General features: G+C 38.3%; 1 protein-coding gene across 1 annotated transcript in view; it reads right to left on the reverse strand.

Annotated features, from left to right (window-relative positions):
- Nucleotides 1-837, reverse strand: part of LOC104546181 (MAGUK p55 subfamily member 6-like) — a 14,706-nt gene extending 13,869 nt beyond the window's left edge. Inside the window, exon 1 of the mRNA XM_010191507.1 lies at nt 716-837. Coding sequence (XP_010189809.1) covers nt 716-832 — 117 coding nt within the window. The 5' untranslated portion in view covers nt 833-837. The remainder of the gene's footprint in view (nt 1-715) is intronic.
- Nucleotides 838-14,495: the final 13,658 nt, after the last annotated feature.

Below are 14,495 nucleotides of genomic sequence, written 5' to 3' on the forward strand. Positions count from 1 at the left end.
CTGTGCAATATCGACTGCATCTTCTACTGATAAGACCAGTTTTAATTACAGAGTCCAAAGATTCTTTGTAAGTATCAGTTTACATATTTATAATTGATTGCTACCATCTATAAATAAAATATTTTCTTAATGGAAGACCAAAACTAAGGATAGCCCATGTCTCAGAGAGCTGACAATGAATGGTCCCAGTATGACTCTATGATCCAGGAAAGGGAATGGAGAGAATATTTCACTGGGCTGATCAGAAAGTCATTTTGAGCCAAGAACAAAAAGAAAACCTGCTTGCGCTATGGGGGAAAGAAGGTTATTGCTCTCACTTTTCATCTGTGGCAAAAATGCTAGAAGTCAGAAGGCATATGGGTTTTGCACACAACAGTGGTCATGAGACTATATTAAAACCAACTGCTTCTAATTTCAAGTATTTTGACATTTTCTTCATAAATAATGTTTAAACAGTAATAAATTAAATTACCACATTATTTCTGCGGTCTCTGAATTTTTCTTTTCTCTAGAATCATCCACGTAACAATAAATCAGTGTGCGCAGAAATTACAATATACCAAATCTTCACCTTCAAGAACTCCTTCAAGTCTTTTAATAAGGTGTACCGTACTTAAAAGCTATTGTTAGTATCTCAACCCATATTCAATGTTCACACAATAATTTAACAGCTAAAATATTTTGAGATTCTACACAGAGCAGCAAGTTTAAATACCTTAGCAAGTGATCTTACAATAGGGTTTTCCATAATTCCTTTCAGAAAAATCAGGTCTATTTCTTCAGCGCCTGTCGATGTCGGCAGATCAGTCAGGTTATCCAGGACCTGCTGCATGGCTGCTGACAGAACAAAAACAAAAAGTAAGTATTGACCAAAATGGGCTTGCATAGATAGCAAAAGCTCTGGGAAACACCACAGGAAGAACTTTAGAGATGTTAAGCAGCCAACTACATCTGCTGAGAGCAAGTCGACAGAATGGAAAAATAACTTTTTGTTTGTTTGTTTGAAAGATGGAAATAAAGGATCTATCCAAATCCTTAACACCATAATCAACATTTAAATCCAGGCCCACCACATTCCTTTCAAGATTCGCTGCTACTTAAAGACTGAAAATAACAAACAAGTATCAACTATGTATAAGGTACGTATAATCTTCCAAGTTCAATAAAAGCAACTCATTCCTGACATTTTTCATTTAATCTCTCTTTCAAAGGAAGTTTTCAGCCCTCATACATACACCAACCAACTACAAGTTTTATAATGCTCATATAAGACAGATGTCACTGTTTTAAAAATTAACACATAGTTCAAAACTTTAAAAAAAAAAAAAAACACCAAAAAATTTTGTTCCAAGGCACCTCTTGTCTTGGGACATTTGTGCTTAACCCCAGCAGTCCTCCACAATCAGTTCTGCCAGTGGAGATTCTCCACTGTAGATTCTCTGTAGTCTCTGCCTACAGACTCACAGAGAGAACTGCAGCAACTTGGGTGACAGTGACCAGCAGTGTCTAAGAAAAAGTCAGAAAATCCCACCCTTCCAGCTGTCTTGCCCTGTGAAGTCATTGAGGCGAGTAATGAGAATTTATAACTGTGTGCTTCAACCCCCCATTTAAGATACAGTTGAACAAAACAGACCTTTTATGTTAGACAGCAGGTTTAGTACTTTCACATACTACAGCGTTCTTGCACATTTGGGTGTGTGTGCAGCAGCCCTCAGCTGGGATTACAACAGCCAGCCCAGACCTTGCAGAGATAAGCATGTGCCAGTTTAGGCTCAGCACAAAAGGGGGTAGCGCTGGAGACAGCTATGATGTTTTTCCAAGGTAAATGGTCATTCTTTCCCTGTTTTCCAACACATGACTAAATACTCTTACCTTGTAGTATTATCTTAGTAGTGAACAACGTATACTGTTCTCGTTTTTAACTATATTCTTTTAAATTCTTGCCAAGTTATATGTGCATGCTCAAACAGACACATACACAGGTATACTAAAAAAAAAAAATCTTCTGTTGAGATCCCCAAGAAGCTAAAAAGCATTAGAATAACCACAGTGTACAGCAATGCTCCGCATGTTGCACAGCAGCATATATCAGGAGAATCAGAAAGCCTATACGCCCCTTCTCCCACACAGGAATTTACCCTTAACTTTCCTCATTGCTTTATAATGAAAGCTATTATGAAACACTGCACAGTAACAGAACAAACAGCATTTCTCAACACCTACTTTCTAATTTGAATCCTTCCTAGAAAATTCCATCCCAACAAGAGATTTTCTGGCCATTCTTTCTGTCAAGCAGAACGGACTTCTCCACACTCAAATCATCTTGTGTGCCACATTTTAACTACAGCAGTGTATGTCAAAAGACTGTATTCTTTAAAAATATGTTTTAACCATACTTCTTGCTTTCAAAAAGTGAAATCTTATGTGAAACCATGAGTAGGAGGGAAACTGACACTTACTTTATGCTTTCAGATTTTGAAGCAATATTATTTCTGCTTTATAACAGACAAAGTGCTGTTAGCAATCACACTTTACATAAAGTCACCAAATCAACCCGTAAATAGTCCCCATCTTCCTCAGGCTAGGTATGTCCTATATCTGGACTAGTTCAGCTGCAGATGCAACTGTTTTGTTTCACATTTTCTCAATTTCCAGTTTTAGACTCATGACTCAATGCAGTCACACAAGCTATAGTATTTGCAGTAGACTGATGTTCTAGCCAATTTATGTAGTGTACTAGGTGCTGCATAAATACAGCAAGTGTTGCAATAAGCAGCTTTCGTTACATTTTTAACAGGTATGCAAATTGTTTTTAAGGGACATCAGGTTAGCATTTTTGTTCCTATAAATAAGCTGAGTAATAATATAAAGTTTCCTTCAGGTCAAAGCATGCATTTCAATTACCAGTTGCAATTCCAGCACTTGAAGCGGACAGAGGCGTGCATAGTAAAGACACTGCTTATTTATCTCCATGTTAATAAGCAGTTTCTTACGTAGCTCTTTCAGAATTCTGCCTGTCACAGAATGTTAGGAGTTGGAAGGGACCTCGAAAGATCATCCAGGGGCCAGAGCAGGATCACCTAGAGTAGGTCACACAGGAATGCATCCAGGTTGGTTTTGAATGTCTCCAGGGAAGGAGAATCCACAACCTCTCTGGGCAGCCTGTTCCAGTGCTCTGTCACCCTCACAGTAAATAAGTTTTTCCTCATGTTCAGGTTGAACCTCCTATGCTCCAGCTTGCACCCATTGCCCCTTGTCCTGTCATTGGACATCACAGAGAAAGGCCTGGCTCCTTCCTCCTGACACTCATCCTTTACAAATTTATAAACATTAATGAGGTCACCCCTCAGTCTCCTCTTCTCCAAGCTAAAGAGACCCAGCTCCCTCAGCCGCTCCTCAGAAGGGAGATGCTCCACTCCCTCCATCATCCTTGTGGCCCTGTGCTGGACTCTTTCAAGCAATTCCCTGTCCTTCTTGACCTGAGGGACCCAGAACTGGACACAATATTCCAGATGCGGTCTCACCAGGGCAGAGTAGAGGGGAAGGAGAACCTCTCTCGACCTACTAACACCTCCTCTTCTGATACACCCCAGGATGCCATTGGCCTTTCTGGCGACAAGGGGACATTGCTCGACATCCTGCTGTCCACCAGGTCCCCCAGGTCCCTTTCTGCTGTGCTACTCCCCAGCAGGTCAGTCCCCAGCCTATACTGGTACATGGGGTTGTTCTTCCCCAGATGCGAGACCCTACACTTGGCCCTGCTGAATTTCATTAAATTCTTTCCCAACTGTCCAGCCTGTCCAGTTCTCGCTGAATGGCAGCACAGCCTTCTGGAGTGCCAGCCACTCCTCCCAGTTTTGTGTTGTCAGCAAACTTGCTGACAGTGCACTCTGTTCCCTCATCCAGGTCGTTGATGAATATATTGAAGAGTACTGGTCCCAGTACCGACCCCTGGGGGACCCCACTAGAGTCAGGCCTCTAACTAGACTCTGTCCCATTGATCACAACTCTCTGACTTCTTTCCTTCAACCAGTTCATGATCCATCTCACTACCTGATCATCTAGACCACAATTTCTCCGTTTAGCTGCGAGGATGCTATGGGAGGCAGTGTCAAATGCTTTACTGAAATCAAGATAGACCACATCCACTGCCCTACCATCATCTATCCACCTGGCCATGTCCTCATAAAAGGCTACCAGGTTGGTCAAACATGACTTCCCCTTAGTGAAAGGATGCTGACTGTTCCTAATGACCCTCTTATCCTTGATATGTCTGGAGACAGCACTGAGGATAAGCTGTTCCGTCACCTTTCCAGGGATGGAGGTGGGGTTGACCGGTCTGTAGTTACCCAAGTACTCCTTTTTGAAGACTGGAGTGACATTTGCGTTCCTGCAGTCCTCAGGCACCTCTCCTGTTGCCCACGACTTACCAAAGATGATGAAGAGTGGCATAGCAATGACTCCCGCCAGCTCCCTCAGCACCCATGGGTGCATCCCATCAGGGCCCATGGATTTATCTATGTTCAGATTGCTTAACCATTCCCTAACCCAGAATGATCAAATTAAAAAAATAAAATCCCTACATAAAAATTTTATCATCAAGAAGAAACTGTTAAGAGCAACATCAAGTTTCACAAGAACGACTTTCAAGATTTGTGAAGTTAGGGTATTTTCAAAGGAGTATTTTATTTAATAAAGGTTTCATAAATTCCAGCATCAAAACTGCTTAAATATATTTTAGCATTCTTAGAAAGCAGCAAGCACCTTTATCAACATGCAGAGTTCAAAAAAGTCAAAGGCAGACTTGCATCAAAACCACAACCACCTGTTTTCAGAAACAGCTTCCTATTGCTGTGCATTAGGGATGGCTGGCCTCTCTTATGACAAAGCCATCATGGCAAGAGTCTTCTTAGCTATAAATAGTGTTGCCTCATATTGTGTGTTGTCTCATATTGTAAAGAAAAACAAAAATGCAGGCATACATAATTTGGGATAAGTTACCTTTACTCGCCCTGAATCTCTTATGTTGGAACACAATGTGGGTCTCAACATTGTCTCAGTGTAGCTTGTCCCTCATCTTAAAGGGAAGATCTTTCTTAATAGTTGAATAAAAAAAGCACTGTTAAGTACCCCTTCATTTTAACCGGCTACAAGGTTAAATAAAAAATTTCTAGCACAAGAGAAAGCTTAACGAAGCTTCAACAAAGTCTCTGCACGTGTTACCTAGTACATGGTAACTAGAAACTAGACCAATGTTTATGTGCTTCACAAGGTTTCACTGCTTTACATTCACCTGGCAAAACAAAAATTCAGAACATGACCAAAAGTTATTTTTTCAAAATGTCATCAAAAGCATCTTCCAACAGAAATTATGCCACCTGGTTTATTTAAAAAGAACAGACAAAATACATGGGTACTTCTGGAGACAGACTAGACTAAGCACTTTATTTCAGGGGTTTACATTTATTATGCAAGTCATGGGCCAGCATCAAATGTAGTTACCATCCAATATGAAATGCTAATACTTCCTCGCATGTGAAAAGAGCTTTGAAAGCCTAAGCAACATATTGCTTATGTTAACCTACGTGCACCTCAGATATTAATTTCTGTACTTTCAAACAATTTGATTTATCCAAAGACAACCTAAGGGGGATGGGGGAAGACACTCTGGTAGATGTATTTTATTTTTATGTATCTTTTCAACAGGCTTTTGCTTATTCATTTCTAGGGAAAATACAAACAGCAGGAGATGTGTTGTTTCCAGGTTTAATTATAATGATCTTTCAGAATAATGTAGATACACATGGAATTTCAAGTAGCAGTCTTTAAAACAATTTCACTTTTTTCTTTCCTGAGGCAAAGCCACCTTAGCTCTTCTAGAAAACTGTCTTAGCTTTGAGCAGCAATAATGAAGATGCAAGTACTCGTGTACAAAAGTTTTACTTAAAAGATCAAATCCTATTGAGCAAGAAACAGAAGGAACTAAGGAGTTCAGAGACTACCAAATCTCAATACCCCATAAAAATGGCCTTTTGAGCCTCTCATCCTCTCATCTCTTCTCTGGTAAATCTGCCCTTCAAATGTTGACAGAGGTTGCTTGCTGGGGGGGTAAAGAAAAAAAAAACCACACAAACCAAAAAAACCCCCTCAAATCTGTAGAACTTAAATGTAAGTCAGGCCTAAGGACTACAGCGAACAAACTGCATAAACCAAGTTGTCAGGAGTGCTCCTTGCTGTTGAATACTTTGGCGTCTAATAAAAAGCAAATGTGTGCTTTTCCTTCAGTGGAAAATTAATTGGGTCTCTCTTGCCTCTTTTGTCCCATCTTTTAGAGGAAACTGGTAAGAACACATTAATTTTGAGAGCTTTATGATGCACCCCCTTCTCTCTCTGAAGACAAGTCTTTTTCTATATTCCAAGACCCATCTGGGTAAAATTTTAAATTCTCATCACAACACAAAAGGTGAGGACAGCATGAGACAGGCATTGTTGACTCCACTGACTAACAAAACCATCTAGGAACACACATATTACAAGAAACACACACTGACAGCAGCCTCCAGACAGAACAGGGGGAACTGAGCAGCAGAAACAGGTGCTCAGTTGAGGCAAGGTGTCGAAATAAAGGGATTCTTAGGAAAAAGTAACAGCAGAACTGAGTCTGAGCTGGGACACTCAAGAGAAAATGAGATTACAATGGGCCACTCTCCACTCCAGCCCCCGGCTTTGGTGACAGGGAACACGCTCACACGCAGAATTAATTTTCACAGTCAATTTTCAAAGAACATCCTCACAGCCATAGGAAGTTTAAAGCCTCAAGCAAGACTCGGCAGGAGCATACTGGTCTGCGGTGTACATACACTGAACAACTTAATCCTACCATGCATATGGCCCTATACTGAGAGAAACTACTTTGCCATTTGAAAAGGGAAAATGGGGGGAAGACCTGTTAATTGATCTCTGTGGCAAACAGTGCGCATCCTGAGGCATAAGAACAGAGAAATCCCACTTACTAGTATAAAATAGACTAACCAGGATTGACTCCTAATTCACATACAGCTCTTCAGACAACCAAAGGATGCTTCAAAGGTTTAATCTCCATACTGTACCTTACAGTAGTAAATTCAGATCAAATAGAAGAAAAGATACTATGATAATGCTTCTTTTCTTACATGAAAAAGACAGGTTTTCACCAAGCTCTCAACTGTGACTCTTCTATCAAATTTGATTTTACTTTCTTTCAGTGCCTAATTCTTCTCTACTTTAATTCTATGTAAAGGAAAGAGGAAGCATACATTTAAATAAATTTTCCAGATTTGCAGACAGAAGACAAATGTGTCACTCACTGGAGAAAATTAAAGCTTTCCAGAGTGAATACCTTGCACAGATTTTTTTTTTTTAAGCTCAATTTCATTTTATTAATTTCCAAGCTTAAAAACTAACAGGAATGAAAATTATGTATATTTGAATAAACATATGCATATTTATTTCCATATGCTCTACTCATCTGGACAGGAAGGTATAATAAAAAATACCTCAAGGACTATTGGTGAGGCTGGTGCTTCATTCAATGTCCAGAAAGTCAGATTAGAATCTTGTCAGGTATGTAAACTTTGGAAACAATTGTGTGATTTAAAACCCTTTCAGGAGGGATAAATCCAAAGAAAGTCACCCAATATGCATAGACAAAAGATTCTTTTGTAACTTATACAGCCCTTAATCAATGGCAGTTGTGTAAATTATTTCCATTTGTTTTCACGTTCTTTAAAAAAATGGATTTATGCTTTAACATAAGGTGGGAATAAAAAAAAGAGTTATTTTGAAATGGCCACTTCTCTCCTCAGTTACAAATTATATTCTTTTTGGCAGCCTAGGTCTGAGAAAAGGAGCACCTATGAATAAGTTAATATATTGAGCTAGTACAAACAAGTTCATTCACCAACAGACTGCTGACCAAGAATATATGAAACACTGACAAAGCCCTCTGTTCAGGAACCAATTCTGAAGATAAAAGTGTTTGGTAAAGCATTATGCAGTGAGCACATACATTATGTTTGCATATTTGTTTTCACAGCTGCTCAGTGAACACAGTTGCTAGAGATCACATTTAGAAATACATTCAGAGAAGAGTTATAGAAGTGATGTACAGCTGCAGTTTAGCCCCTTTGCTCCTCTCCGCTACAGATTTACAGAATCCCACACAAGGTATGCCTATGGTGCTTATTGCAGGAGGGTACAATGATACTTGGGCCCTCAAGCATCCATAGAGTTTGCATCGACATCAGCATGAGGTTTTATCCAGGCTATTTGACAAATTGCCAAGCAGGGAGTGTTGGGCCAATGCAGCCCTACTGACAGCCACCTTAACTCAAGTATCTGTGGGTGGCAGCCCACTGCAACATCACGTAGACACATTTTCTAAACAGGTCTCCTTTCTCATTCAGTAAATACAGTGGATCTCCTCCAGAAAGACAGTAAGACTGCTTAATGAAGGAAGGTGTTGTTTGAAGCATGCATACTTTACTGACTGCAGAATCAGAGAAATGAACAGTATATGACAGTGAATTAGTAAAGGAAGGAGGAAAAGTATAATTTATAAGAATGAATGCTCCTCTGGATATGTAAATTCTACTCACTGAATTTTTGCATGTTGAAAAGAAATAACATAAATGCTTAGAAATGTTTGCTAATTCTTTAATTTCATTTTCTCCAAGTCTCCTGGCAAGCCAAGATTGAGCTCTTTTAGCATAACTAAAAATAGAAGCTTGAGCAGACCCTACCCTTATCAAACCGAGCTCTACTACATCTTAAATTCCCATTTTTCATGACTCAAGGTCACAAAAGCTATGGGGAAGAGCAAACAACCCTTTCCCATTCCAGACACTGTAGCCATGCTCCCTTCAGTCTGTGAAGTTTGTCTAAAAAAAGATAAAGCACAAATTTTCTGATGAACAGATGGACCTCACAGCTGCATCTTTTGCAAAGAAAAGCACTATTTTAAAATTATTTCACAAAGATAAAAAGGGAACAAAGCATCTCAGCTCCAAAACCAGCTGAATTAAAAGGTTAAGTCTTATTTGAATATTTATATCATGACCAACAATAAGATATTGATAAGAGATACACTAAAATCCAGTACTGAAGAAACTGTATTAGACTTCTATTTCTTAGAGGATTGTAAAGACAAATACCTCAACTGTAAAATACAAAGGCAACTAACTTGATGCTCACTAACCAAGCTTGATGCTTTGAAGATAAGCCTATACAGGTGTTAAATATTACCAAGTTTTGTGATTTTTTTTTAATGAGAGAAAAACTGAGGCAAGCTTCAGGCACAGATGATGATGAACTGAGGAAGAACACACATGCACGCACACACAAATATACTGAATATGTCTTTTCTGACAGGAAGAAGCTCCTCATATAATGGTTTAAATTGTATAGGTCTAACCCCAGAGTTGGAAGTTCTCTGCAGCAAACAAATGGTAGGACAGCAGAAACCTGCATGGTGATTCCTCTATTGTAGTCTGTGCCATCTAATGAACTTGTTTCTCCATTATGGTACTTGTGTCACACTGGAAGAAGCAGGAGGACTTAAGACGCCTTCTGAAAGGTTCAGGAGATGCAATTATTTAAAAAGATAATTCACTTTCCTATTTTTCTGCTTAAATAGTTTTCACGCTCCACTAGCATTTCTTACTGAATTACAGTTCATACAACTTGTTTGAGAGCAGTTGGTTGAAACAAATGATTACTAAAAAGTAAGCATTTTCCTCCCAGGGGTACCTTCAGGAAAATAATTGGATCAAGTTATGAAAGCTTAAGTAGGAAGAGTCCCCATGAGGTCTCTAATCCAACTTCTTGCTCTAAGAAGGGACAGCTATGACAGCATACCACATTGCTCAGGGCTTTACCCAGTAAAGTCTTGACAGCCTCCCAGGATGGAAACTACGTAACTTCTCTTGGCAACCATCTCCACTACTTCTTCTATCATCTTCCCTGGTATTTTGCAAGAAACAGCTGGATGAAGAAACTTGTATTCTGTGCAGTCACACAGTCAATTAATGGCAGTATTTCTTAAGTCCAAAATGCCAGCATAATAGATGCAACAATGTAAGTATAGCTTTTGAAGTATGCCTTTCACTGTATCTTAATTTTTCAGTACTAATGTACACCCCTCCAAATGAATCAAAGCTTTATGTCTCTGTATTTCTGTCACAGGACTGAAAATCTGTTGCAGAGTGACAGAGCCTGAAGACAATAACTGACTGACAGATACAAACCACATAAGTAAAGACCACAGTGATATATGCACAGGAGCAAGTTGTGTAACAGGAAAATAATTCCATTTATTGTACTACTTTTCTTGGTAGAAACATTGAGGTGAACTCATGCAGAATGATCCATACAGTTTTATTCCATTGATAACTTTATCCTAAGGTCAACTGGAAAACAATTAAGAGATCTTCCTAAATCATATCCTTTCCTCACAAAAGTACTAAATTTAGACCTGAAGAGAAAATAGTGAACATCCTTCCAAAGGGAAAGGAGAATTCCACTTTAAGTGCTTGCATCTTCTTGTTGGTCTCCAACCAACACTGTCATAGTGGATAAAGGTGAGCTGTGAAACTTCAAATCGTATGTTGTGCCCCACTTCTAAGAAGAGGTAACCCAGCAGCAACAAAACAGGAGGTTCAAGTTCTGCTATGAATATGCTCCTTCAACCATTCACACTTCCATCTAGTACACGATGCAGGCATATTTTCAAAGAAGAAAGCTCAAATTCACAAGAACTGTAAGGTACTCTACTGTCACTATAAATGTCATGGCTCAGAACAATGCTTAAAGAGCTATTTTGAACAATACATCTGCAAACAAGACAAGGTGCTTTTAAAACACAAAATGGGATACTCTGCTGCACAGCAAAGTAACAACCCTGCACACCTTCAAAGACACATAATGAATCTGATCATAAGAGAACTTGTTGGTTCCCCTAGAGTTTACATCTCAGGGGTGCTTGCATCCTTCCATCTGAAAGGACCTGACCACTCAACAGAATACAGCAAGAAATCATTAAAATTAAAAACCCAAACAAAACAATTCAGGTAACGGGGTATTTCCTTTATCTTGCTTAATATGAAATTTAGCTTAAGTAATTATTTCTGCTCCCTGTTCTTAAACCAATTTTTTTTACATCTAGCAAACAATGCCTCCGTTTTCGTTCTTCTAACCTAAAGAGGACAATTTTCTGCCCTACAGAGGACAACTTCTCCTCTCCTATATTGACGAGGAAAGGAGCAAGCCTGGCATAATTCCCCTGTACCTCTTCCAGTTCACACCTTTTTTCAATATGGACAGTCAGAATTGTGCAAAGTATATCAGACAAGAGCCTCATGAGTGCCTTGCACACATTAACGCTTCCCTTTCTACTGATACAGATAGATCGTGAGACCTATTTTGACTTTCTCACAGTTACATCATACTGTCAGCTCAATCTACTGCTCTGTCACAAATGAAAATAAAAAGATAATTCTGAACCTCTGTCTCCTGCAAATATCAATTCTGTAGCTGAACAAAGTGTCCTTTTCTTAAGTGCAAAACACTGCATGTGTATTCGTCCCACTGCTATTACCCTAGGCTTCAAATCAGTTTTTGACACTTCAGTTTTGATCCCCTTTTGCTTCAGTGAAAATGCTTAGACAATTAATTTCACCAGAAACTGTCTTTCAACCAAATACTACTGCTGATTTTAACACTACCTCCTTCTATAGCTTTACATGTAGGAGACACTGAGGAATTCTAACCGTTAAGAATTTTATGATGAAGGGCTCTGATATAAAGAGAAGTAACGCTGTATTAACACATTCTCAGACTTATTTCATAACAACAGCAGAATTCTTTTTTAAATGAAAGCATCCAAACACAGCACTTTCAAAATCTCACTGCCCCATTATGCCACAGCCACTCAAAAAACTACACCTATGCCCTTTTAATACATCACACCCATATATTAACATTTCATGCGTGCCATGTTTCAGATCTCTGTTATTGTGAAGTATTTGTTTAATTATAACTACCAACCTAAAACACTGGAGTATTTAAATTAGAACTGCATCAATGCAGACATTTTTATTTGAGATTCTATTACAGATGTTACAACACAAGCATTTGAAAATTGCTCAATAAATTAATATGCAGAAAACAGAAACACAAGACAGCTTTTTAGGGCACAAAATAAATTAAAGTCCTTTAGAAAAGATCTAGACTACCTCAACTCATTATTTAATCAAAAATGAAAGTTATTCTAATTTAAAATATAAAAGATACTTGATTATTATATGACTATTATACCTACTCCATTTTTCTAGAAGGAAAGAAACCTGCCATGTAAAACTTCCATAGGGAAGTTTTTAGTTAATGCAGTCTAATTAATTTCACTGAAATTTTTGCTCTGCGTCACAACTTGCACATGAAAAATGTGAAACTACAAAAAATACAACATATAATTTAAATTATCTCTGGCCTAGGACCTCACTTTTCAATTTATATGATCACCTAGTACATTTTTCAGAAGTTTCATCTGAAGTTGATTCCTAAACTCTAACGGTCCCACTTCCACCAAAATAATCCCTCTTACGCAAGCACTCCTCATCTCTGCCCAAACAAACTTATTAGGAATCTGTAAAAGCAAGGTGCTAAATTAACAATATTATAGTTCAGGGTGACTTGCAAGAGGAAAAAAACCAAAAGTTTCCTTTACTACTCTCGTCATATGGCACAGTTCTTGTTTACTCTAAGGACACAAAATAAAGCCTTGCCTCCAAAGAAAAATTACCAAAACACACTTGGAATGTTAGTAGTGATGTAGTGGACAGAAAATGGCTTTTCCAAATTTGTTTGCAAAACAACATTGCTGATGTTTTTAAAATTGTTTAAAATACCACATAAAACCTTTGGACTTTAATACAGAGATGGCACAGATGATGGCAAGTTAAATGCTTCCTTGACCCGTGTGAACGCCCAAAACATATCTCAGCTGCTTCTCTATTAAGAGACTCCATTCTGAACTTTTCCTTTCATTTAACACAGTCAAGATTTAGACAATTACCTATTCATTATCCTCAACAGTTACCTCCCCCTTCAGTACTTTGAACGGTATGTTCAAAAGCTCTGGAAAAGGAATGAAAAGATCACCTTGACACTCAGACTGTGAAGGGAAGAGAAAAAAATCACGTAGCAAGTCACACTGCACTTAGGCCCTGTGTTTCACCTCCCAAACTGCTCCCCTACAAGATGCTGTCAGGATGTATTTAGAATCACAAATCTTTAATGAAAGTGGGAAATTTAATTCGAATTTAAGAATATCTAGACACAATAACGGGGAGAAACTTATTTCTTGTGGTGCTGGGACAGCTTGCATTAAGAACTACATGTTTTAAAGAAAATTACCACTTCGAATATTCACCATCTTCACTTTTAAGTTAGTCTACAATTTCCTTCTGTGAGCACTGAGTGATATTGTTCTGTGTTTTATAAGGTGGACAGACAGAGAAACTTGAAAATGGTATTTTGCACCTGTACCTGTGATCCATACTGACACGTTTGAAATTTTCTACTCTATTTTCTTAGAATATCAAGTCTGGTTTCATTAAGTTTCACCTAAGAACTTCTGAATTTTCAGTCATGTACTTTGTCACTCCCAACTGAGGCAAAACCAGAGAACTTTCAAGTAAAGGCTCACAGTTAATAACTTGTGACCAAATAGCTACAAGTTTTCTTATTAAACAATGAGTTTTAAACATCTCTCCATTCAACTTTTCCTTTGGAAAGAGAGATACTAGATGACAGAAGCTCAAGGACGTAACTGAAACTTTAGTGTAGTGAAAGGGCTGCAGTAAAAGACAGAGGAATATAGATCATGTTCAGAAATATAATGTTCAGCTTCATATATAAACAAAAATCTTCCTTCCAACCACTAGTGACAGCTTCATTCCCAACGTCCAAAGAATATGGTTAAACAAAGTACAGCTTACTATTACCAGAACTAAAGATTAAGTGGGAAGTTAGAAACATGTTATATGCCCAGATACAATCTGCTGCTACTGTACCAAGCCCATATCAGATGACACAAAAGCAAGCAAAGCCTAGTAACTGTTGTAGTGGAAGGCAGTCATCTCACTTCAGTTTATTTCTCTTTGATAAGAGTAGCTATTCAAGTACATACTTCCAGTCACTCCCATTACACAAATCACTCCCTCAATTACTGTTGCACAGGCCAAGTTCTGCACATCTTCAGCTCAATTTTTATTTTTTTATTTTTTTCCCAAAAGAAATTCTGGCAAACACAAAGACAGAACTCTTTGTCTTGGACAGTTCACACCACAACAAAACTTAATCAAAGAATACAGTCTGTCAAGGCTTCTTATCATTCTCCGAGATAGGTAAATTGCTGTAATATCTCAAAGTAGAAATGTTCAAAGCTACAACTTTTACTT

The sequence above is a fragment of the Mesitornis unicolor genome, unplaced genomic scaffold (assembly GCF_000695765.1).
Source record: "Mesitornis unicolor isolate BGI_N332 unplaced genomic scaffold, ASM69576v1 scaffold24729, whole genome shotgun sequence".
NCBI lineage: Eukaryota > Metazoa > Chordata > Aves > Mesitornithiformes > Mesitornithidae > Mesitornis > Mesitornis unicolor.